Genomic DNA, 26,242 nt, shown 5'->3' on the forward strand with positions numbered 1-26,242 from the left:
GCCTTCCTGCTCGTCCTCCCGCTGTGCGCAAATTCACAGGAAACAGAATCTACAGCACATATTAATGGGGCTTAATGCGAGATCCAAGAGCCACCTCTAGATCCTGCCTGCATCCCTGTCAGCCTGGGGAAGGAGCCACATGCCAAAAATGCTAAATCGTTAAATAAAGGAGGAATTAAAACCCGTACAGGTGCATAAAACACCACGTAGGTGCCGGTGCTTTATGGAGGGATGCTCTGCTGAGCAACCTCAACGCATCGCCGTGCATGGCACCGGCATCGCTGCCAGTGGGTACGGATGAGCCCGGGTCGGGTCCCTGCACACCCGCTCTGCAAAAAGGGCTTCACCCCCTCGTACAAGCACCCGTGGCAAACCAGCAAGGCCCACTTCCCTCTTGGGTGTATCACGGCGTGATTCTGGGAAGACAAAGCTCCTCCAAAGCTTCTCTTTCCCATTTACAACAGGAGTGGTACCTGCAGCCCCGATGCTCTGAGACCGTTGCAGTAACTCTTCCTCCTACTTTACCTTGCATAATCCGTAAACTCAAGCCGTGCTGAGATGCTCCAACATCGCATCCAGCACCCGGCTGCGCTCCCACACCAGACTGGGACCCGGCTCTACCACTGATCATGGTGGAAATCTCCGTGCCTCAGTTTACCCAATTGTAAAATAACTGTAGAGCTCACAGAGGGGCTGTAAGGCTCCTCTCTGGTTCTGGAAAGCCAGTGGAGATCCCTCGGCTACGGGCTCTAACGCAGGTGGGATGTACTGTCATCGCTGGGATGTAGCATCACCACCACCCACATCCCAAGGCGGGTGACCTGGAGATGCGCGGGCAGCGGATGCCAGCCTGCCGCTCCCTGCCTGTCGGAAGGGAAACTCGCCTCGAATCCTCATTCCCCTGCTCTCATCCGACTGCAAGCAGCTTTTCTCGCCACGCTGGAGCCCTTCAAGTTTTGGGCAATTCTCAGGCGTGTTACCGTACAAAATAAAACCCTCTTCAGTAGCGACAAGCCAGAAATGATTGTGGAGAGGAAAGAGATGAACCCCTGCACTGCCCGATAACCCTGGCACGTGGGTGGCTGTTGGCAGCATCCGTGCCTCCCAGGACACCGAGGCAAGGGATGCTGCACCTCTTCCCCCACCGCTTTCCTTGCAACTGCACTGCGATTTGTGCTAACCTAGAAAGGTCCCCCGAGTTTAAGGTGGCTCTTAGCGGAGGCATTTTGAGACGGTTGCTTTCTGGGGAAAGCATTCCTTAAAATACAGCTCTTTCCTTCTGTCTCACCCCCAGCTTTTGACATTTTAGAGCTCCAGAAAAAATAAAATGTTTCAAAAAATCTAATTTTCAGCTTTGGAGGTACAAAACCTAGAGGCAGGGTGCGGGTAGGAAGAGCTGGTTTCCAAGCGCCCAGGCGAGAGATGAAAAGAGCAGCAGCGGCTGCGTACAAGGCGCTTTTCCGAGGGTGAGATCCGTCTCTGGAGTGGGAAGCCACTCTCGCACCCTCCGCGACAAAACCTGCTCGCTGCCGATCGTTCAGCCCAGGAACCAGACCCCTGGGGTCGCAGGATGATGGGCTGAGTATTATTTTGCTGGCAGTGCTTGCCTGCTCTCCAGCTCCCGGGGCTCTAGTGGCTTCTCCCCCCCCTGCCTCCCTCTGGGAATTTCACATGGAAATGGCTGTCGGGAGTGACAACGTTAGGACTGGATTACCACGGGCATCCATTCCCTGCTGCTGCAAAACGAAGGGCAGGATACTCCGTTACGCCCTTGCATTATGCCTTCGAGATGGGGGGGGGGGGGGGAGCAAAACGCTGTCCTGACAGCGAGAAAAAGCAGCAGTTGCTGGGCTCCAAATTTTCCCAGTCTACAAAAAAATCAGTGCTGGGCTTTTTTTTTCAGCAGAGAAAGGAATCTGGATTGCCCGTATCCGACACAGGGAGGATCTGCTGGGTTTAGGTGAAATTTTTTGTTTTGAGTAGGGAAAAGGGGAAGTTTGGAAGCAAAGGGGGAAAGTGGTGCAGAGCCCATGGGGCAGCAGCCGCGGGGTGAAAACAAAATCAGCAGCTCAGGTGGGACCAGCGAGGTACCCGCTCGCTGCTGCCGGGATGGAGACAGGGGCAAATTAAAGCAATTAAACTAGGGAGGTACATGGAGCTGTAAGGCCTTTTAAGGCTGCTCTCTTTAGGCAGATGAAATATAGTCATCTCCTGGAAAAAAACCACTTGACATTTCTCCAAAGGAGGGCAAGCTGCAAGAGGGAGTTGTCTAACACTGGCGATACGAAAGGGACTGCAGTCTTCATCTGTCCTTGGCAGTCCGAACGCTGCTCTCTCCATCTCCGACTCTCACATCGGTGCCCCACGTGGGAAAACATCGAGGGCAGGGATGCTATCGGAGGGAGAACTGCTCGGGAGGAGCACACCCGTCTCCGCTTTGCCTTCTGGTGTGCACGTGGAGAGATGCTGTCCTGATTAAAAAAAAATCTGGCAGCGTCACCCCTTGTTCCCCTGGGATGCCCATCATGGCCACGAACCAGGTGTAACCATTAACGCTGCCATAAAATGAGCTCTTCATTCCACTCACATCGCACTAGCGAAGGCAAAATGTCCTCAACGGGCTTCAGTCCAGGGACAAAGCCCTTCAGGCCGTGCCTGCTGTCTTGCCACCAAAGAGAGATGGTTCAGGCAGACTGGACACGGTGCAGGACAGACAGACGGAGCAACAAGAGAGGAAAGACCTCCGAGGAAGATAAGGCTGTGGGTAAGCAGCACGATCCCGCAGCAGCCCGGGAAGAGCAGCCTGGGATGAGAGGGGCATGTCGCAACCCAGAGGGGCTGCCGAAATCCACCTGGGATTAGCTGAGAGTGATGGAGCCACTAAGGAGGATCTTGGAGAGGTCACAGAGAACGGCTCAGATTTCAGATGACCAGAAGACGACACACGTTTTCTGCCTTTAAAACTAAAACTCAGGAAAACCACTGAAACAAACAAGCCATCTCTATGAACGCACGCAGAAAATAACACAGGGTAAGAACCACCCGACAAGGGCTGGGACCTCGGTGGTGGGTGGATAGGAGAGGAGCAAATGGGACCCGTCTTGACTTAGCAAGGCTTCAACGATACCCATCAGGAGATGCTCCCGGTGTCCGTGGGCTGTGCCGAGACCTCTGCTTCCTCGCACGGACACGGGGTACGCTTGCTCGGTCTGCCGAGTTTAACTCCGACGAAGGGCAAGTCACAAACTCTTTGGAGAGCAAGGCTTGAACTCAAAATGGTGTTGAGGCATTGAAGAAAGAGCTGGAACTATTGCAAGAGGCAATTCATCAAGGATTACGGAATAGCACCGAGCTCGAGAATAATCAAATGAGCAAAATAACCCCAAGAATCAGGAAATTCTTCAGAGGAGGATCTGATGGTGGAAGTGAAACCCAAGCTTAAGGTGAGTGGGCAGCGCCAGGCTGTGGTGGGGTGGCTGATGTCCCCTCCGAAGCCCGTGGGCACGTCCCTGTGGTGACACGGGCAAAACCAGGGGAAGCCTGGAAGACGGTGACAAAAATGTTCACAGCTCCAGAAAACACGACCTTTGATGGAAGCTTGAAATAAATGGATCTGCTTAGTCTAGAGGAGAGAGGACTGAGAGGAAACAAGATAGCGGCCCCCAAAAATGTGAAAGATATTGGGAAAGGGCTGGTACCAGAGCGGGACAGAGTGGGATGGGGACCTGGGAGGGATGACCTGCACCAGGCATTGGCAGAGCTGCCCCAGGACCCCCCCAAACAAGGGCTCAGGGAAAAGCAGAGGGGCACGTCTGCAGCCTGCCCCATGCCCCGGCAGCCCCCCGGGCTCAGAGGTCTGGGATGCAAAACCTCACCCGACGGAATGCCGGGAAGCAGCGCCCGCAGGCAGCCGGCTGTTGGGGCTGGCTTTACATGGGCACCGCCAGCCCAGGCAATGCCGAGCTATCACTTTTCAGCTGGAAATAGCACCGGCATGAGCCCTCAGCTGGGGAGCAGAGCGCTTGTGAGTCCAGACTGCGGTTAGCTATCAAAGACAACTAAAAAAAGATATTCCACACATAGGGGTTTTTTTCCGCCCCCCTCTTTCTTTTTTTTTTTTTTTCCCAAGGATTAAATCAACTCAACAGCCCCCTTTACAACTTCCCTTTTGATGTGTTCAGACTCATTAAAGTTTCATTTCTTTCTCCGTTTTCCCCGGGGGAGGAAGGGGAACGTACACAAAAGTTTACTTCAGAAGCGGGGTCGGCAGCTGCAGCAGCAGCTGCTGTTGCTGTGGGACAAGCGGAGCCTTCGCCGGCCTCCGTGCCTTGCCCAAATCCCTCGGCAAAACGCGTCCTCCCGCAGCCGCCCCGCTCCCACGCGCAGCCCCAGCACCACGCCGGCACGATGCTTTTGCGACTGTTTTTGCAGGATGCGCGCCCAGGGTCGCACGCCACGAAGGGAGCACGAGAGCTGCAAAGCTCCTGCAAACCCTGCGAGTTTTCGGGTCCCACCCTGCGAGTTTCGGGGTCCAACCCTGCGAGTTTTGGGGTCCCTTTCCAACCTGCCCGCTTCCACCCGCCGGCAGCACCAGCCTTTCCCCCCATCGCCCTGGGATAATCCCTTGCACATGGCGAACGGGTAGCAGCTTCCCCGTTTCTTTTCTGCCCGAGCAGCTGTTTAAGTGTCTATTTTAAAACTCAGTTCCCTATTTTAAAATAGCTAATGAGACACCGATCTAGGCCGATAGACATCATCTCTACAAGATCCAGGAGATGCCTGTCTATTCGCCGGGCTCCTTTTCCCAAGCCCCGAATCTCAGCATGCCCATCACGTTTCCAATACGCACGAACAGCTTGCACGGTAAAGAGGGAAGTTTTTAATTTAAGGGCCAACTCCTGCACCCCTGCCGTGAAATACCAACGGCACAGCCACGTGCTTCTAGACGGAGATGCATCAACCAGCCAGGCAGAGGCTGACGTTCTGGGTGGTTTTCTGTTGGTATTTTTTTTTTTATCCTCTCTTTGATTTTATCAGACCTTTTTAAAATTCCCCGACCAAAAGCAAACAAGGAGCTGGCCTGCCTGGCACGGCTCCTCGCCGCTGCCCGAGAAAAGCCGGGCGCACCCAAGAGGGACTTTCAGAAATCAACTTTCAGAAATCAACCGTGGCAGGGTGCGGTGGGATGTCCCCGCGCATCCCCTTTACACGCTCTCCAAGATGGTGGGCACCCCACCGAGGCAAAGAGACCCCACGGAGGGGTCCAGCCCTAGGGGATCCCGCAGAGAAGACCCCACGGAGGGGACCCCACGGAGGGGACCCCGCTCGCTTACCTGACCACGGGCTCGGGGATGGCCTCGGCGCTCGCCGGCACCTGGACGCCCTTCTCCCACTCCTGCCTCCAGGGATCGGCCAGGACGTAGTACTCGTCGGGGCTCAGCTGGAAGGAGTCGGGGATCTTCATGGCCGTTATCAGATCCGTCCGGAAAACCTGCGCCGGTGAACAAAAAAAAAAAAAAAAAACAAAATCCAAGCGGCAGGGTGAAGGGGACTGGCAGAGGCTGGGTGCACGCGTGGTCGGGGAGGGTGCCCTGGGGAATCGGTCCCCGAAGGACAGCGCGGCGAGTGCCCGCGTCCCCAACGGTACGGCTTCAGGGTGGCGTTTTATGTCACCTCCAGGGTGAGATTTGGGCAGGAGAAGTCACGCAGGCAGGGACGGACTCCCCTGCTTGGCCAGGCAGCGCCGAGAGTCCGAGCCCCTGCGGGTGCAACCCCTGCGAGCTGCCCCCAGCCCAGGCAGACGTGAAATCCAGCCGCAGGGTGCAAGCCTGGCCGAGACACGCACCAGAAAAATAGTATTAAACTAAAGAAACAACAGGCTGCTTTCTCTTAGGGGATCGATGTTTTCAACACAGCCACGCGAATATCTACTCCAAACACCGAGGGGTGTACAGCAACTGGGGGCTTCTCCACGTTCAGCCTTACTGGGAGAAATAACGTTCTTGACATAAACGAAGCTGCGGGGAACACAGAGCCACCTCGCTGCCCCGAGCAACTCTGTGTCCCCATCATGTCACCTCACTGCCCCGAGCGGGGACAGCCAAAAACTGAAGGTACCCATCAGGGCTCGATTGCTCCAGTGGCGATTGCACACCAAGGAGCAAAAGGCAAAATAAAGCTAGGCTGGGTTGCGCTAGAGCTAGAAAATATCCAACTAAAAGGTGATCTAGGTGCCTGCTTAGACAACCGCAGCCAAACACACCGAGAGTTTTCCTGACCCAATACATCTCCTGTGAGATCGACACTGGACCCCTCCTCTATGACAATCCTCCAGCCCCTCGGACAGCAAACGGGGTCGTTCTCCATCTCACTTCTGGCCCTGCAGAGTCTTCCCCGAATACACCACAATGAAAAACTCATTCCAAAAAAATCCCTCACGGTAAATAAGGTATTCCTTCCAGAGGGCTGCCTGACAGCAATGACTCGAGCAATCCTGCCTCTTGCAGCATAAAAATAAATTGTAAATGAAAATGGACGATTTCTCCTCTCTACCATCTGCTATTAGCTGAAATGATAACCGACGGTGCCAGCAATCATGCCTGGCCACCATCTCACTCCATCCACTGCATCCCTGCTACTTCTGTGTTACCTTCTGGGGGGCCAGGATGGATCAGGTGTTTTCTTCAGATGCGGTTTATCTGTTCACAGAATCTATTCTCCAAATGAGTATTGCTTTCTCAGAACCACAATAAATGATACAATATGGTTTTACACTTTCGATATACAGATAACATGCTTTGGAGAGTATTTGGGAAACCAAATCGGCTGAGATGCAGGAAACTAGACATTAACTAAGACCACTGAGACCAGTATTTAGGTCAGTTTGTTTAATCCTCAGAGTCTCAGCTGCTAACCCAATTAGAGTTAAATACAATACATAAACAACCTTTTCTATGTTGGGACCTCTCTGAATTTTACTGGTACTTTCCTCCTGATGCATCTGCTTGGAGACATTTTTGACTGCATCTATATAAACCTGATTTGAGTTGGCCAGACACAGTCTCAGCACATCCTTCAATAAACATAATTAACAGCCTACATATTACAGTCAGAATTAGGCTCAGTTTGAGAAAGATCGGCTTCCTTTAAGTCTCCGTGTGCTACAAATGCACAGTTATGGATGCCACAGTAACCTTTTACTGCGTTGCCAGTGTGAGAAATTAAAAAGAAAAAATTAAGAAAAACATTAATCAAACACGAGAAGGGATATGTGAGATGTCCAAGTCCTTCCAGTGCCTGCACACCAAAACAAGCAAAGTAACCCCACTTTACCTTGTTTTCTAAAATACCGCGTACAAACACACCCCCTTCTTGACACCCCCCCCATTGCCAGGGTCACAACTTGGGCAAACGACATCTCCGTTACTCAGTCCTGGTGCCCACCTCCGATGAGGACAACGCAAACCCCAGCGAACCTCCCCACCCCGGACCGCTCTGCTTTGGGCGACGAGATGCTCCCCCCGTGCCTGGACCACGCGCGGTCCAGGGCAGCGCCGGGGGCCGGTGCCACCTCCCTGCTGCGGCCACCTGCACCGGGGCAGGAGTGTGGCAGCACTTCTACGCCGCTCCGTTTGCAAAACCGTTATAGAAAACGCTGTTTTGGAGACACTCGGCCTTGGGATTCGTGGGAAAAGCCAGGTAGGAATGGTTTCCAAAGGTGCTGGGCACCCAACAGCTTTTTAAAACTTCCCAAACTGGACCCTGCTGACGTGTAAGTGCCCTCCACCTCCCTCTCCGCCGACTCAGCTGCGTCCCGAGGACACCCATTTCAACGCCGTGGCTGAACACGCAATCGGGAGCAGGGCATCACCATTTCACGGCATGCAAATCTAAGCAAATCCTCCAGGAACCTACCCAGCATGGTGCCGGCAGCACAGATCACGCTCCTGCCGCAGGGCATGACCACCAAAAGGGGATGTGGGACTACCCTTTCCAGGGCAACTGGCCCCCAGAAAAGTCCAGCCGTGTCGTTAACCTGCCCTGAGCCATCTGCCTCCCCCCGGGGGGCTGGCACCCACCACGGCAACACCCTTTCCAGAGCCTTACCCCAAACAAGAATCCCCATTTTCTTTTTTCAAAGTCAGCACCGGGCAACAGCTTGAGAGGGGACGGGCCCCATCGCTTCGAGGTTAACACCAGGGGTGGGCAACCTCGGCGGATTTATGTCAACGCCTGGCCCATCGCCTTCCTCCTACCGACGAAGAGGAGCCTGCACTGTGTCCTGCAACCACCGGGGAGCCCTGGTCCCCCCCAGGGCTGCCATCCGTGGGCAGGAGATAGAACGGCTCCACCCGATCCTCGTGTCAGAAACTAAACATGTTTTGCTTGGCTAATAATTATTACTTAGGTAATTTCTTTAGTACACTCCGCTTTTTGCTGGGGTCGTGGCTTTGGCAGTTCGGGCGTCCAGGCAGCATCCCACGGGCAGCTGGCCGTGCATCCCACACCACTCACCGCTGCTCCGAACCGGCGGGACCAGCCTCACCAACACTTCGCAACAGCCTCAGCAGATGCAAAACCCTCCGGCAATCCGCCGCGCGTACCTCGCAGCCTCCGCGTTGGAAAACGCGGCAACGGCATCAGCCCTCGGTGTAATTTCTCCCCTCTGCATGGTGCGGATCCCAGGCTCGTGTTTTCCTGCATTAAGTCTTCCCCAAATTCATCCCCTCTGGCTCTTCAGCTCACATCGGCGTAGAAGCTTAGTTTTAATTTTAAGCCAAATAAGCACGATTGTATCTATTTCCCTGAAGATGATAAGACACATCGCAGGCTGGATTTGCAATCTCGCTACTTCATTTATTTAGTCCTTCTTGGAAAACAGATAAGCTCGCCCATCCAAAGGCAGCACGCACGCACGCACTTTATCACAGCGATGCCTCTGTCTTTTCATGAAGAACTGGAAATGCTCAAATTATTAACTATCAAAGCAGAACACTTTAGAAATGATAGAACGGCACAGAAATTGTAAAGGAAAGCAGATCAGTTGTCTGGAAATCTCCCAACAGCTAATACGCTCAAATTGTAATCTAAATGTCTTTTTGTTTTGAATTGTCTGGGATTAGGGTTGGCAAAAGACTCAATTATTCTACTCAAACTCTTCTGAATTATTTATGAAAACCAAATAAAGGATAAATTGGGCACTGATGAACCAAGGACCTGGCGGTGAAGAGAAAGTTGGGTACCACAAAACAAGCAATTTTCCCTCAATAGGAGTGTTTACTGTTTCTCCCCGGCCGCAGGAGCTGACAAATTGTCTCCGAGGCCAGGCTGCTCCGCTCCCCGCTCCCCCCGTCACAGCCGCAGCCCTGGCCAGGCTCTGTCCTCCCCTTCCAGCCCGGCAGTGGGATCCAGTTTATTGCCTATCGATCTGCCGGCAACGGGGAAGGCCAAACCGAGACGTTCACTTTATTACCTCTGCTTGCTCGGGAACCTCAGGCAGGTTTCAGCGATGCTCAGAGATGCATCACACGGATGCTCAAGAGATGCATCGCACCGATGCCCAGGGGCCAGCCTCACCCTTCGCTATCGTCAGCTTTAAAGATGGGGAAAAAGAACGTGAAATTGCCAACTCCCAAGACATTTTTGCCTTCGTACTGCCAAGCGAGAGGGACCAGGAGTGGGGGTCGGCGTGCTCGTGCAGCCTCGCACCCCAGAAGAAGAAAGGCACAGGGAGAAACTCTGTCTCTTGGTCCCCACTGATCCCACAGCCGCACGGATGAGCCAAGAAGAGTGTTTCACGGCAGAGCAGAAGGAAAAGGCAAAAAGAAGGCAGGTGCCCGATGGTGCGGGAGCTGCAGCAGGAAGGTGAATCTGGCAGCTCCGGCCGGGGGCTGCACCTCTCGCTCCCCATTGCCAGCCCTGGGCACCCACGGCAAGACCACCCCTGGACCCCACCACGGGTCCCGCTGCACCCACCACCGCCTTCCCACGCTGCCTACAGAGCACCAGATTATAACATGCAAAATGTCTGTGGATATGACAGTGATGGATAAAGAGTAAGAATGCATAAAAATACTCCTGAAGATACCATTCCTCGGCACGAGCGTACCCAACGAGGCACGAGTGGCAAACCATCGAGTACCGTCTGAAAGCAGCAATCGCTGCAGCGGCCTCCATCACCTCCACTGCCATTCCCAAAGCAACCCATCGGCCTCACGTCTCGCCTTCCCAGCCAGCTTCCCCTGCCCACATCCATGTCGCTCATACGACGAGGCGGCAGGTTAATTCCCAGTGTGATCACACCGACCTCCCCCCCAGCAGCTCAGGCCACCAACACAGAGCTCCTGCTGCTCCAGCTTACCACCAGCTGCGTGGAGAAGCTGCCTGACACAGTCCCATCCACATCTTTTTGTGTTGGAAACAACTTCTAGGCAGTTCTTGCTCCCTGGACCGAAGAACTACTGGGCAGTCGCAGGCTCGAGCTCACCCCTCCTGTCCCAGGATGGTCCAGCATCCAGCCGCTTTGGGTCAGCTCCATTTCCAAGGTCTGTAAGCCTTTAAGTTACCCTCGGCACTCACATCTCACTGGCCGGGCAAGCCTGCGTTACTGATCTCTACTATTTCCCCATCCTTTCAGCCCACCAGTTTGCGGTGTTGGACTGACTGCCTCCCCAGGACAGGTGGTCCCGGCGATCCAGGAATGTGAAAAGTCGCTGGGATACCAAAGCCATCGCATTCCCCAATGATACATCAATATTTTCTGTTATTTCTGTAATCTGCTGTTGTGCAGCAAAAGCTGTATGGATTTCCTCTCTAAAAAAAAAAATAAATAATAATGTAAAAAACCCCCGAGCTGAATAAATGTAACACATCTTCCAATTTTCACAGCCTAATGCTTCACTCCACTTCAGCCTGGTGTGGGAAGGATGCTCCTGTGGTTATGGCAGGGACCTGCAAGGCAGGGGTTGGATTCAGCTCCTCCCTGCCCCACCAGCACCTCGTACATCGACCGCTCCACCTCGCAGATCTGCCGCTTCCCCCGCCAGACGCAGCCGTTCCGTCGTTCCCTGCACCCTCAGACGGCTGCAAGGTACCTCCAGGAACTCTCCCATGGACCAGCATCCATTTGTCCAACGCCTGGAGAACCTCAGAGAGAAACACCTACCCCTGGGAGGAGATGCCAGGGCACACGGCGCCTCGCTGCGATGGGCGACGGGCACGCCGCGAGGCATCAGCAACGCCGCGCTCCCATCCCTCCCTTAGCAAAGGACTCGCAGGCTGTGCCGCTTTGCAGCAGCGTTCCTCCTCCGTCTCTCCCCCGCAGCCAACCAGCCCCTCTCCGAGCCTCTCCGCCACCTTTCTGTGCAATCCTCGTATCGATCTCCAGGTTCTTTGACTCGCTCTCAAGCCCCTCTAATAAAGTGACCCTGCAATCTCACCGCCATTCAGCTCCCACTTTACCTGCTCTGTCAAGGACTCAGCTTTTCAAGCGGCTGCACTGTAGCTCTGAGCCTGCCAATTATTCCCTTAGCCCCAAATACCGACCCGAAAACACCGAATTCAGATCCCGCGGTAACAACTTTCCGCTTGTACGAAACCACCTCCTGGGCGAGAGCCAAAAAGCTGTATCTGTTTTGGGGCTTTAAATCGAAATGAAAAGAAAAAAAACCTCATCTAGCACTGGTTTTAATTAGCTTTTAAAAGAGCAGCCAGCCCCGCGACTGCCGTGCAGGATCCGGCACGGCCGATCGCACCCGACGAGGCGGCACGGCCTCGGCATCACCCAACACGGGTACGCAGCCGGGGCCGCTGGCTCCAGGCGCCTGCTGCAAACCAGCGCGGGTGAAAACCGGCTCCGATGGGACCAGGCGGCTCAGCCAAACACAGATGGGCTCCAGCAGGCCGGATCCCTGCTCACGAGGCTTTCCGAGTCAGCAGGAATTGCGTTACGCATTTTCCCCTGCGTTTGCACCCAGCTGACCTTGGGGCTTTTAGACCTTGCTCTTGGGGCAGCGGGACAAGCTCCATCCCTCCTCCCTGTCCTGGGATGGGATGCAATTTTGTTTATACACAAAAACATCTGTATCCCTGGAAAAGTTTTAGCAAAAAATAAAAAACCTTTCCAAAGCACTCCACACCGCACAGCACTGGTGCAAAATGTAAGAGAAACGAAGCCCATCATTCAAAATCAAGTGCACGGTGGAAGGGAGAAGGTGGACAGGAGAAGCGGGAATGGACTGGCCACAGCCCGCATCTGAAATCTCACACGTGAATCTGTTCCCTCCTACAACCCGACAAATCTGCCATCCTCCCCCAAAACCCTCGCATCCGCAGCAGCGATGCGGGATCTCGCACGGACGACCTCTCCGTAGCGAGCGCAGGCGGCTTGGTGCTCCGAGCATCGCTTTGGAGGACGGACAGCAGCGGGACACCGCATGACGGACGTCGGAGTGCTTTTTGACACCGAGATAACAGGTTTTCTTTAGGTTTCGGTTCAACACTCTTTCCCCCCCCCCCCCCCGACTGCAGTCCTGGCAGTCGTGTCCCGCGTACCCCTCTCCCTGGCCATAAATCCCTGCCTCCACCCACACCGGGAGCACCGGAGTCTCTGGCTCTGCCTTGTTTGCAGGGCTCCCTCCTCGTTTCCAGCCAGCACTATTAGCCCTTCACTCTCTCAAGCATAAAATTGTTTGCTGTAGCTCATGAGTCACAAGGATTTTTAGAGAAAGAGAAAACAACGGGAACAATGGGAGCCCTGGGAGTAGTTTTTGGTTGTACAAACTGTCTTCGTATCAGCTTGAGCTGGTACCTCTGTGGGTGCAGCCCTCGGCTGCCCAGGCAGCTCCCCTCCAGCCCCCCCCAGCCCTGTTTCCCTGCCGTTATATCACATTTTTCCAGCCCTTTCCGAAACGAGACGAGCGGCAATATTCAGCAGCGAGGCTCCGAAATGCAGCAATGCCTGGTGTGTATTTGTAAGCAGTGATATTATCTGCCTGTGGGGAAAAAAATACTTACTCTCATGTTCATTTGGGAGCCAGCCTGCTATCTCTTTATCTAGTCTTGTTTCCTCTCAAAATGCTGAATGTTAAAGATTCAATGAACAACAGAATTTAAAATAGGAACAAGAAGCATTTTTGTCTGGCCCTTCTCAGCATTCAGAAGACAATGATATTAATCTGTTATCCCCACGCCGGCCTGGAAGTGACAAAGCCACCGCAGTCAAACCTTTCAACAGAGACGGATTTTCTCCTCATCCAGCCCAGTAAAAGCATGTCCAGTCTTGCTTGGCCATATTTATAAAAGCCCTTCTTCAAGCATGGAGAGCGCAGGGACTAGATTCGCATTGCACGGGGCTATTACATACCCATCGCAGGGAAAAAAACCAAGATCTAATGCACTAAGAATTGCTTTTAGAAGGGAAACGATGAGGATGTTTGTTAAAAGGGTTAAATCCTTGTAAAGAGATATAAAAAGAGATCTTTCAAAACACGGAAGTAGTATCTAAACAAGGCAAGCAGAAAATAATGTAAACTGTATAAATTCGTGGTTTCCCCTTCATTTTGAACCCTGCCTGCAGCTGCGGTCCCCTGGTCTCCAGAAGGTCTGGACCGAAGGAGAAGGGCGATGAGGATGTCCGGTGAGATGAGCAGCACCCGCAGACGAGAGCCGAGACCGCGCGGGGCTCTTCGGCTTAAAAAAGGGATGGCTGGAGGGGTGTCACGCGGGTGGCTTGCACAAAAAAGCAGTTTAGGGGTTTTTTTTCCTCCTACAATATATTCTAGCAGTGTAACTCATTGCGGGGTAGTGTTTCGGATCCCAAATAGTTCAGGAGCTAATGACTAACACAGCGGCTAAGGCAGTGACTCAGAGGCAGCATCCGAGGGAGTCCCCAGGCCGCTGATGGCTGGGAGCTGGCAGATAGAACCGGCGACTATCATTACACACTTGCCTTGTTCTTATATTCTCTCCTTAGACGCTGACAACTGTTCCCCGTCAGAAACAGGAGAGAGGGCTTGATGACTGCAGCCTAACCAGCGAGGCTCGCGCTCGTATCCCCAGCAGCGCTATAGCTGGGGGCAGGATTGCACCGATACGCCACTAAAAGAAAGAGAAATCCGTACTTCAGGCACATCTTATTCTCCGTGGCAGATTCAGCATCCAAGACAGGGAGGACCCGATCGAGCATCCCCCTCCCTCCACGCCGACCAGCATCTCCTCGCCCGGCGGTACCCGGCGATGGGTACCGGCCACCCCGCTCCATTCGAAGCCAGGTTCAGAGACACAACGAGCTCCAATGAGATTAATTAAAATGACCAGATTGGTAGACTGCTATCGCCGCGGATGCACGAAGCTGCTGGCAGCTGCCCACGTCCATCCTCTGCCCACAGGCAAAGGCAGGGCAGGAGAGCCGTGCCCGTGCCCGGAGAACCAGCGGCATCGCGCCGGAGCTCTGCCCCGGGGTCTCTGCTGCCCAGATGTGGGGCAGGGGAGGACAACTGTCACCTCTGCAAGGGAGACAGCCCAGACGGAGGCCTGCTGCCTGGGACACGTCAGGCAAGAGCCCGGGCAGAGCCCCGTGACAGGCACAGATAAATATAATCGCCCTCCCTGGCAATGGCCCCCTTCACGGATGTTTACAAACAGCTCAGTACTTTTCCATGTTAAGAAGCTTGTTTTTCCAGATGCCTTGTATAGGGTGGTTTTTAATGTGTATAGTTAATCCCTTCTCACAGAGTCTTTCATAACAAACATCACCCCCTGACCTGGCTAATAACTATGTAACACTAATGCTTTTAATTTTTTTATCTCCTGCTCGGGTTGTCAGGGGGAATGCGGGCGGCAGCTCGCAGGGAATCGGGGACGTGACTTTGAGAGGGGCAGGAGAGCTCGGCGGTTCCCCACGCACACAAACCCCCCCACGCTCCCCCCAGCCCGTCCTCCAGCATCGCCGCCCCTCGGGACGTGCCCGGACCCTCTGCTCTTGATGGAACTACAAGCCATGTGTCAACCTGGAGTTTGAGTTACTGTTTGAAAAGGCTTGTCCAGCCCCAAAAAGCCTGGGGCAGACTGCCCCGGGGGGGTTCAATATCTGATAAGAAATTCATCATGCTCTCCCAGTTACCCTCCTGTGGTTTCCATCCTCAACGGGGCAGCAAAGAGAAAGGTACTTCGCTATTTCATGTGAAATAGTTTGTCAGCGGTGTGGTTTGTTTTACACTTCCCAGTACTTGCTCCAGCGGGACACGACGCCCATCCCAGTCTGCACCTGAAATCCTCCAGGGCTCCTGTGAGAAATCCCACGGGATATGCCAAACTCCGCAGCGTTTCACAGATGACGGGCAGCGGATCCCACACACGGACCAGACGGGTTCACCGGTGCTCAGGGCAAGAGCCAAGTTGGCTCACTCATGGAAAAGTTTGGAAGATGCTGTCGTAGAGGAAATCCAGAAAGCGGCGCTCACCGGAGCGACCTCCAAACCATGACCACACACCGCTACGGGTCTCGGACCTGCCGTCCGGGCAATCCCGCGTCCAACCCCAGGGACACACTCTCCTGACTCCTGGGTTTCAGCTGAATTCAAGCAGAGCTGGATGCCAGCAGCCGCGGGGGAGATGCAGGGTAAGGGGAGTAAAGCTGAGATCTGGACCGCTCCCATCTGCTCACGTTCCCACCACGCTTTTGTAAAAGATGGTTTGTCAGCTTGAGCATCCTGGCCAAACTCCAGCTTGAGTAATTACACATCGCCTCCCCGAATTCCCCTGGAGTTTCAGTTCAGATATGCCACCGGGGTCCACTTTCTGTCCCAACTGTTGCTAAGCTGGGCACTGTTAAGCTTTTGCTCCACTTTATTTGTTCCAGAGCTACATTTCACTGAGAACCATCCTCTGGACATAACAGAGCATGAAGCAGAGGGATGAGCCTGGCCTCTGCAGGCCCCACATCTGACGTCTCCCTGGGTGCCGTGGACTAAGATCTAGTTTTCACTCCAGCTGTTGCAGAGCAGCAAAACTTGGATCCGGGTCTGACCATCCTTCACCAAGTGCAGAAGCATTTTCACTTAGAGTCTTGGACTTATATCCAGTAACGTCATTAACAGCCAGGTAAACTCCTAGCTGGCTGATGAAGCCAATTCGTATTAAAGACAAAAGTGTGTCTGTACCAGTGATGCAGAAAGAGATCTCCCGACACAGGCTCTCTTGGAGGAGGATTTTACAGGGTGGCACGTATGGCACTGCTGGTGACACGAGTCACATCCTCGTGCATCTAACCAGGTCTAACGCCAGGCATCTCCGCGGGACTCCTGAAGACACCTACACAGCTAATCTGCTGCCTTTACGGATGCACTGGGCACAGGGATGGGCAGTTATTTCAGAGAGGGAGTAACGGTGTCCCAGGAGGAGGAGATGCCCTAAATGGTTCAATTTTTCAATGGCGGATTCAGCGCACAGAATACACCCCCTTGCCCATTTCAAGAGACAGATCTACAAGCAAAAAATGACATGACCAGCCCTAATGCACGACTTTCTGACAGCCTTGTCAGCAGCCAGTGACATCTGCACCCCGGGTCTTTGCTCACTGGAGTGTTTCCAATTACCTCAGCCGGTAATAACAGCTTTTCAGCCCCTCTCTTTACCCAAGGCACAAACAACTCGGACTTTTTAAGTTTCTGTCCACCGCCAACATGTTAGATATATCGATGTAAATCTGTCAGAGCGGTAAGAACTAAGTGCAGCTGTAATTCAGGCAGTGACCACAGGAAAACCTCAAAATCTCTACTCAGCTTGACGCAAAGGGGGGATGTTAAGAGAGGTTTGTGCTTACTGGGCCACGGCCTCAGGCGAGGCGTAACGTGGGGGCTCGGGAAGGAGTTTACAGCCTGCGAGCAAGCATTGGCTGTGCCAGCTTCACCTGCTTCTAAACCTAGCTCTGTTTGACTCCAGACCCCGGTCCAGAGGAAAGGGAATGTGAGAACAATGTCCCCCTGGCTTCGCTCACGCTGCTCTTGAAATGAAGATGACCACCACTAAACCCTGCAGTTGCTACAACAGCAGCTCATGCCTGGTATAGTTTCCACGTCTAGTGGAAACGTATCCAAAGCACGTGAGGGAAAACGGGGCAGAGCATCGTACCTTCCAGCACGGACCTCGGGAAACACCTCTCGTCCCAGACCCTGCACCACAGAGCGGGCAGGGGCGACCTGGGCGATGTCCCCCCCCGCGGTGGGCAGCGCTGCCCGTACCAGCTAGGAGCGATGGAAAACCCTGCAGCAAGGTCAGACACCGAGGGTCTCAGCTTAACGCCCTTGAGGCCAGCGACGGGAGGAAACCAACACAACGTAATCTGCAACTCAGCTGTGCTGTCTCTCATTTCACGGCTCTCCGTACCTCCCACTTATTCACGGGGAGAAGCCTCCATGCCAGCAAGCCACCGTCCCCTGGCATCAGCGCTATGACCTGTGCCATTAACGAAAGGGCATCCAGGCAGGCACCCAAAACAGGGGAACCTCAGCAGGTAGCCACCCTGATGCTGCAGGACCTCCCAATCCCACCAAACTCAACCTCTCCCCGCTTCCATCAACAGGGAAGGAGTGGGCACAAGGACCCCAATGGGAGCGGGCACAAGGACCCCAACGGGAGCGGGCACAAGGACCCCAACGGGAGCGGGCACAAGGACCCCTCACCCTTCATCAGAGATGCCCACCGGGTACCTCCGCCTGCTCCCTCCCAGCAAAGCTGAGCACGAGGCTAAGGCTGGCTCTGCACCGTGGGCTCTGGCTTCTTGGATTGCCCTGTCCTGGCACCCACCGGCCACGGCCAGCCGTGGGCACGCTGGTGGCCACCCCATCTGGGCAAGCACGGCCCCGGGGGGAAAGCTCTCCTTTGGCAAAAGCCTAAAAGCCCGCCTACCTCAGAGGGCTTCTTCTCCTTCTGCCGTGACCAGGTGGATTTGGTATTCGGAATTTTGGAGCATCTGGAGGCGGACGTGGTGTGACCTGCAACGAGGCAAGAGAGACAGGTTACGTGGAAAAGAGACAAAGTTTTTTCCGTGTCTTTGTCATCAGCCCCACTGCTGCTACTACAGCCTCAACTAACACTTTGGGTCAATGCTAAGAGGCAGTAATACCTTGACATTAATACCTTGACATGGAACTATTTTTGTGCACATCCCAGGGTACTTGGCCAAATAGATGAACATCACTTTCCTGCTGCTACAGATGAAACAGAGGCCTCTGAAATTTGAAAACACGGTTTTCAAATGCAGACATCAGAAATGAGAAACCCAAAGTCACAAGAAAGAACAGCTTCTAAGAGGGAATGAGCCAGGGCTCATTCCTGGAATCGGGAATCTATTGGGATCAGGAATTAAGGAGATAAGACTAAAAAATTTCTAACAAGGATGCTTAAAGACAAGCATCTGAACTGCTCGAGGACTTCAGACCCCCAGGTCAAAAATATTGACCAAGTTGGGTTAAACTCCTCTGCCCACGCCAGGACTAGGAATTTCCACGCCTGCGTGCAGTTCAGCATCTAGTGGGAACCACGCAACAGGACACATCAAGTGAATGCACTTTACACTTTTCAATAGTAAGGCAGCATTTGCTTTGGGATTACTTTACTCTGGGAGTATTACGAACGGACTCCCATCATCCCGACTGGAGCAGTATCAGCATCACCACTACCACCTCGACAAGGCAAGGGAAGCTAAGACCTGAAATATGCTGGGACCATTATGTTATTAATCTCCATTTCCAACCTGTACGTGTTCCTATCACTTAAAAAAAAAAAAAAAAAGCTCTATGTATTTGGTAATAATAAACAATAAACTAATTACTGGACTCTTTTTATAATCACGATGACAGTTGGGTCTTCTGCATAGCAGGACCCCTCCAGGTTCCACTATATAAAAATGCTTTTGTCAGGATGCAACAAATTCACTATCGATAGGCCTATTTAACACTGATTTTATCCTTGGATGGCTGAATAGGAGGAAACACCACCGTGCACATAAGCAACTGCCAAACACGATGGAGCCATGCACGCAAGGACTTCAGGAGGGGCTCTGGCCGGGAGCTGAGCTGGCACAAGGGACCAGGGCTGTCCCTGGTGCAGGACTACCGTGCTGGGAAATGTGCCTCCCTCCGCCAGCTCAGGCCGTTGAGTCCCTCATGAGCCCAGCTGAATCTCACATGCCTGATTTTGCTTGCAGGGGAAGAGGCACTAAGTTCACCTCGCACTCTTTTACTTGGTAAAGCCCCTTTCTTATACTTCGTAAAATCAAGACGAGGTCTGATGGCATCAGTCATTCCCGAAGGACAGCTGTTTTTCTGACTGCAGTGTCAGGCTAGGTGTCATTAAAGTGGGCTCCACGCAAATGCATTTTTTTTTTATCATTTCGGTACGTAACAGGACTTGCGTAGGCAAAGCCCACAGCAGAAGTCCCTATGCTGCACCCGCCGGGAACTGCCGCTTTATTCGGCAAGCTGCTCAAAACATTGCAGCAGCAGATCCACAGTTTACACTGAGAGATCGAGTCACTACTTTCCACCTTGCCCCCTCTTCTCAAGCTACAATGTGGTGCTACAAGTGTGTAGACTTAGATAACGTGCCACTACCACCCTTCCCTGGCAGAGGCGTAAAAAAGAAGGTCATCACTTTGTTTACAATTATCCTGCAGGAGAGCATTTGTCAACAGCTTAGATATCACCTGCAGCATAAATATCCAAACCCAATAGAGATAAGGCCATGTTGTTTAATACCGTGATTAAAGATGCCTTACCCCCGAAAGGCAGAGAAGCCAGCTAGCGCGGCTCGGCTTGGTAAGCCTCTGAGCATCTGGGGATTAGGAGACGGGAAGTTTGGAGCACGGCTTCCAAAACAAACCCCTTTCTGAGATAGAGATGTTTTATTTTACGAGAAGCCGGCAGCGTTGACAGAGCCTGAAACGCTTTCCATAGGCGCGGCTCAGCCCCCAGACCCCCCCAGGGCTCCAGCAGAACGGGGGTCCCCTCCAGCAGCCAAACAGCAGGTTCCCGTCGGCAGCAGTGGTGCAAACTCCGCTCACGCTGACAATTTTTTTGGCTAAAGCTGTGGGAACAGCAGCCAAACCCAGCAAGATCAGCCTTTCCATAACCCCCTGTAATCTCCCCATCATCCTGTTAGGAAAAGGCCCAGAAGTTTAGTGTCTTTTAGCAAAGTCCCTTTCGTTCTCGGATATCCAGCAGCCAGATCCTGTAAAGTGTGGAGAGCAAATTCCCAGCACGGCCCAGATGAAATTACTGTGACATTCGTAAGAAACCAAGAGCAACTAGTAGGAAGCTCCGGAGCCCAGACAAGGGATTAGACTCGTGCCTCGAGGGTACTGAACACTAAGGCACTGTGGTATGTCTGCAGTGGGTGAAACCCTGGAATAAGTGGGAGAGGAAAGCGCTCTATTTATAGCCAAAATTCAGCACACTTGCACATGTTTATTGTTGAGCACATGCTTCTGTGCTTTCCTCAATGAGGATGAAGTGAGGTAGATGTTGAAAAGCAAGCGTGGGCTTGCAAGCTTTGCTGGCTTGAGCCTTATCCCTTTTCCCACGTCACTCTTCAGCTCGCAAGAAGGGAACAAGGCGGCTCCGGTTCTACCCTGACTCCAGTAAAAACTTCCCTTTCCCCCAGTACAACTCAGTCAAGAGCTAACTAGTCTCAGGCTGCAGCTCACAGGAAAGGACAACTTGTCTACAAAGGGTGTTTGCTTCGTTAGCAGATTTGCAATCAACAGCTCTCCCTCGCCCAGACTCCTCACACGAGGGAGACACTCTCATCAGTTAAGAGGAGCCACAGCCGGGCGTTTAAATTGGTATCAGCTTGTTGCTGCATTTCTGACAGACCCAGCCCCGCGCACAGTTCATTGTGCAGACACTTCCCAGTAAATGCAGTATCCTCCACTCTTTGCAAAGTAATTATTCAAGCGTTTTCCCTGCTGGAGGTGAATTGCTTAGTTATCTCGTTCAAAGCCTTGAATTAAAGGTCTTACTGTCAGTGGTGTCTGAGTTATCACTGCTGATCGAGTACTTGCGTCGTTTTTCTTCCATCTGTAACAAAAGAAATTGAACATTACACTTAATGCCTAGGAAACTCATCTCGGCACCAAATCACTGCTATCTCTCAACATCCGCGCCGTGTTATCCCAGCACGAGCCAGTACTTACCCTCAGGACAGACAACTACCCAGGGGCTTTAAAAAAAGGAAGAAAACAATCCTCACAGGGCTTTTTTAAAAAACTTTAAGGGTATCACTGTCTCTCCACCAGCTTTCCCCACTCCTAGGCGGTACAGCGAGCGCACTTTCATCACTCAGCTTTGCACGGCGATTTGCCTACGCGGGGATTCGCTACCAAATGCCTCCCTCTCCCTCTGGCAAGAGCATCGTCACCGGAGGATGCCCCACCACGGACCACGGCACTGCTGGACGGGACAAAAGACGAGAACCACCCGTCTGGGCTGCAAATTTGAGAGGCGCACAGACAGAAGAATGGAAACTGCGCGCATTCTCAGTATGTCTGCAGGGGGAAGTCCGAGCATCCCGGAGCTGAAGAGGACCCCCGCGTACAATGAGACCGGGGTTTTACCCTCTGACTCATCTTCCCACTCAGGCGGTATCTACTTCTTTTAAAGACTTCTGGTATATCTGTCACACAGCCAGCATGCGCTAGCCAAGCCTGAAGCACGCTTCCCATCACCCAGGGCTGCTCTGCCTGCTTCGGCACAGCCGTGCAGCCCACCGCCAGCACCGCAGCTCGCGGGGGGGTCAGCAGGCAGCTTCTGCCCAGCTGCTGTGGCTTCTCCATCCTCTCAGAGACAAAACCACAGCAGCTGGGTACCACCGCACCGCTCAGGAGGACAGGAGAGCCGTTTCAAGCTTGGCTGCTGATTCACTTTGTGACTTTGAACAAGCCCCAGAACCACTTGAAATCTGCAGGTTCTCCTGAACTCACCCCTGAAGAACCAAGCACTCAGAGCTGAAAGTCAAGTACCTGTACCGGTAGGTGTTCTGAAGGAAAGAAGGAGAAGGAAAGAAGGAGAAGGAAAGAAGGAGAAGGAAAGAAGGAGAAGGAAAGAAGGAGAAGGAAAGAAGGAGAAGGAAAGAAGGAGAAGGAAAGAAGGAGAAGGAAAGAAGGAGAAGGAAAGAAGGAGAAGGAAAGAAGGAGAAGGAAAGAAGGAGAAGGAAAGAAGGAGAAGGAAAGAAGGAGAAGGAAAGAAGGAGAAGGAAAGAAGGAGAAGGAAAGAAGGAGAAGGAAAGAAGGAGAAGGAAAGAAGGAGAAGGAAAGAAGGAGAAGGAAAGAAGGAGAAGGAAAGAAGGAGAAGGAAAGAAGGAGAAGGAAAGAAGGAGAAGGAAAGAAGGAGAAGGAAAGAAGGAGAAGGAAAGAAGGAGAAGGAAAGAAGGAGAAGGAAAAAGAAGGAGAAGGAAAGAAGGAGAAGGAAAGAAGAGATTTTAACTTTTGAAGACCCCAGTTTACCAATGTGGCTGGTGGCTGATCAATGTGGCCCCCAATACAGGGCTTGGGGAGCTCTGGATGGAAAGGGCTACCCACGGACCAGACAACTATCCAACAGGCTGCGAACTAAAATACACCCACAGAAAACAATGTTAATCTCGTGGAAATCTTCCTAGTACTTTCTGAGATATTTTCTAAGAGTCCAAGGTTGTTAACATGGCATACACACTACTGCTTCCGCAAACGATAAGTGGAAATGATAATAAAACACTGGTTATGTGTGGTTCGGTCGCAGCAGGTACTAGCAGCACACAGACTGGATAGCAGGCTAGAGCATGCCATTTCCCCCCAAACAACAGCAGAAGTTCCACATAAGCATTTAAAACCCTTGCAATGCCTGTATTTTACAATATATGTGCTACGTTTTATCACACCATTATAAGGGATAATCCTACAAAGTATCGTAAACATTTTAACTATCAGTGTTGTGGTAAGGCATTGTCAAAGCATGATTTAAAACATTCCTCGAGAATATGGCAATATCAATACCTTCCCCCAGTGATTCAAGGGGAAACACATGTTATTAAACCAGGCTCATTCCAAGTAGCCATTAGATTTTGCTTGGGGAAAAGAATATTGAAAATAGCTCTAACTGCAGTTTACTTACTTTTAGTGGAAATTCTACCTGAACCTTTTTAAACTGGTTCCTACTAGCGTGAAGTGGCGAACAGGCTTTCGGAGCACAAAGCTGGAGCTATGCTTTTATTGATTCTGGAGTTCCTAGTCACAGAGATTAAATAAGCCAAAGTCAACAGGGAAAAGAAACACCTGAGCTGAAGCAAAGGAACACTACTGATAAGCAGTGGCATTTCCAGCGTTTCTCATCTTTGCCTTTACAGCAAGACAGTGTCATTGACATCACTCTCCTTCCAAGGGAGGGAAAAAGGTACATGATTAATGCGTAGCACAGATGTCAGGATGCTGCTACTGGTTTTGGCTCTAATGTACATGTGAGAAGACGCACCGATCATCCCCTTAAGCGAACTTGGTCCCTGCACCCTGCTCCTGTCCTACACCTACCCACACAACACACTTTCAGGCCCTCGCTATATAACGGCATAAATTCATATTCACATACAAAAGTGGTTCACATCGCAGGTAAAATAGCGGCCCTACTTCCGTAAATCATTTTGCGGCTGTTTGGCAGGATCTAAGACAGCATCCTCTGAACCAAACTGCATTAAATCGCTCTGAACGAAATTCTGGCTCCAGCCAAGTACAGACATCTCTGAACACAGCAGCGCTCAAAGGCAACCACCGCCTGGGTAGGGGATGGCACGCAACAGCCCATAAGGTACCCTGCGCCTGAAGGGAGCGAAATTTGGGGCCAAAACCACAGGGCTCGACCAGCCCCTTTCAGAAAATGGTTAACTTCCAGGCAGTGCAAAGAAGATGCTGTTTTCTGAAGGACTCATCTTCTTGAGCAGCCAAACAGTAGTAAACCGCATGGTACTTAACAGAGGAATTTACTGTAGAAGAAGGGTAATTGGGCCATTTCCCCATCTGGAGCACAGGGTTATAAAGTCTGATGGTGGCTGGGGGAGGCTCCCGACACCCCTCCGGCACCCAGGGCAGGGGGGGGACCCATTGCCCCGCATCCCTGGTACTCCCAGGGCCCCAGCTCCGACCCCCAACAAACCTCGCTGGGAGCAAGCTCTCAGGAGCAATTCACTTGGTGTACTACTAAGCAATTTAAAGTCTCCACAAAACACTGCTCCAAAATTAATCTTTTGTTTACATTAGAAGCTAATTTCACCTTTAACTGACCCATTCCCCGCATGGCATCATTATTAAAGTCATAAACAAATACCAAAAAAATTTGTAATACTTTGAAAAGGTCGCTCTTAGGTCAAACTTGGCCCAAAATCTAGCTTTTACAGAGCCAGAAACCAAGAGAAAGGTTTCTATGTATGCTCGCTTAAAAAATTCAAACAGAAACAGATGTGGGTTTCTTTTATAAACAAATGAACATCCCCCTGAAGTGTCTGCAACTGAAATCCACAGGCATAGCCCTGCGCTAATGCCTGGAAACCCAAAAACGGAATTGCTTGCAAACTAACACATGTTTAGCATTGCCTTTGTTCAAGCTGAGAAAGGCGGATAAATGCTAAACCAAGGAAGATGATGGCCCTCCATCAGCCTAAACAAATGTAAATCACTAGAGCCTTGGACAAATTAGCAGCAGGATCGGCGGTAAAATTGAGATGATGGCCTCGGGCTGCCTGGTCCTGCCTCCCAGCAGGGGAGGGTTTGAAGAAGACCTTTTGGAGATGCAGTTTTGCCCAGTCCATGCAACCTGGGAGAAGCAAAGGCAGCAGGTAGAGAGAGATGCGAGTGCCCAGACCCTGAGCTCCTGTCCCACCTGGGCACACTCCTCGCCGCCTGGGCCAGCCGCACGCTAAACCAAAATGCCTCCGCCAGCCTTCAAACAACTCCTCACCCTCTGCGGACCCCCTCCACGATCCCCGAGCTCTGGGGAATCCGCTGACGTATCCCAGCTCCCTGCCAAACTCTTCCGTACGTCAAGTCCACGTGGGATTTTGGAGCTCCTGGTGGCATCGCAGCACCCTGCGCAGGGGCCGTTCGCGAGAACGAACCGTTCTGGACTGTGGCAAGCAAACTAGAGAAATTCATAACGTGCCTGCGCTCGCTGCTGGCTTCCACAGGGAACAGGCACAGAAACCTGCGTAAGTTGCAGCAAAAGGAAAAAAAAAAAAAAAAAAAAAGTATTTGGTCATCACCTCTTCCCAGCGCTCACCCGCACGTTAAGGAATGCGCCGTGCTCGGTCCCCCTGCGCCGTCACCTCTGACGCCGTGACAGTTGAGCAACACCGGCTGAATTATGTGCTCTGTTTGTGAGCTGCAATGAGACTGCAGAAAAACCACTTCCCTGTTTGTTCTTCCAGCCCAGAAATAGGAACACAAACAGAAAATAGTGCCCCCAGCGGCATGCACACCGCTCCGGCCAGCCCGGACCCCCCCCTGTTCCCATAGACACCCCCCCCCCCAGGGTCCCTGAGCCCCTGTCCCATCCATCGCCTGCGCCCGGGTGGGTGGATGGATGGAGGCGAGGGGCTGCTCTCCATGCTTTAACTATTTCTTTGCTCTGTCTAGGAACACCAGCCAGTTGTTAGAAAGCATAAGAAGAAGGGTGGAGGGCTGGAAGGTCCCATAGGAAGGTCGCTTATACCGTAGGAGGGTTGTCCTCGTCGGATTGCCTTTTCTCATTAACGATTTTGGAGCCAAGCGCTGCTAGAGGAGGCTCTGAGAGAGCAGCAGCATCCCCCGACGCAGGCACAGCCCCAATTTCACAGTGCCAGAAGAACAAACTTTTCGCCCAAAGGATGCGCGTCAGCTGTGCCAACAGACCGCCAGCAAATCTTGGTGCTCAGCCCTCGCGTCTCGGGGGAAGCCGCGCTGCTCTGCTCTTAACCTCGCTGGTAAGCCTGCAAAGTGGAAATCCAGAAAGGCACGATCCTGGTACCCAGGAACACTCATTTTCTGGGCAGCAGGAGCCTGTCCCTGCCAGCCGGGGCTCGCCTGCCCCTCCGCCTCCTCCACAGGTTGCTGTCAGCTCCAGCATCCTCAGCAAAAACTCAACTGCCCAGGTGAAGAGCGAGCCATTCCTCCTCTTCTCCACAGCAACTCTGCTGGCTGTCTTGGCTCCCTGGGGCAAAATTTAATCTCATTTCAATTTAAAAC

General features: G+C 52.5%; 1 protein-coding gene across 15 annotated transcripts in view; it reads right to left on the reverse strand.

The window, feature by feature from the left end:
• The window catches only part of JADE2 (jade family PHD finger 2), a 113,160-nt gene that overhangs the window by 54,040 nt on the left and 32,878 nt on the right, over positions 1 to 26,242 (reverse strand). For 4 of the 15 annotated variants that reach the window (XM_049829874.1, XM_049829872.1, XM_049829878.1 and 1 more), the window contains exons 2-4: positions 21,020 to 21,077; positions 17,908 to 17,993; positions 5,334 to 5,491 (exon numbers count right to left, since the gene is read on the reverse strand). In XM_049829874.1, coding sequence (XP_049685831.1) covers positions 5,334 to 5,491; positions 17,908 to 17,993; positions 21,020 to 21,077 — 302 coding nt within the window. The other 11 variants (XM_049829881.1, XM_049829880.1, XM_049829883.1 and 8 more) reach the window with 10 other exon arrangements.

Source organism: Accipiter gentilis, chromosome 26 (assembly GCF_929443795.1).
Source record: "Accipiter gentilis chromosome 26, bAccGen1.1, whole genome shotgun sequence".
Taxonomy (NCBI): domain Eukaryota; kingdom Metazoa; phylum Chordata; class Aves; order Accipitriformes; family Accipitridae; genus Astur; species Astur gentilis.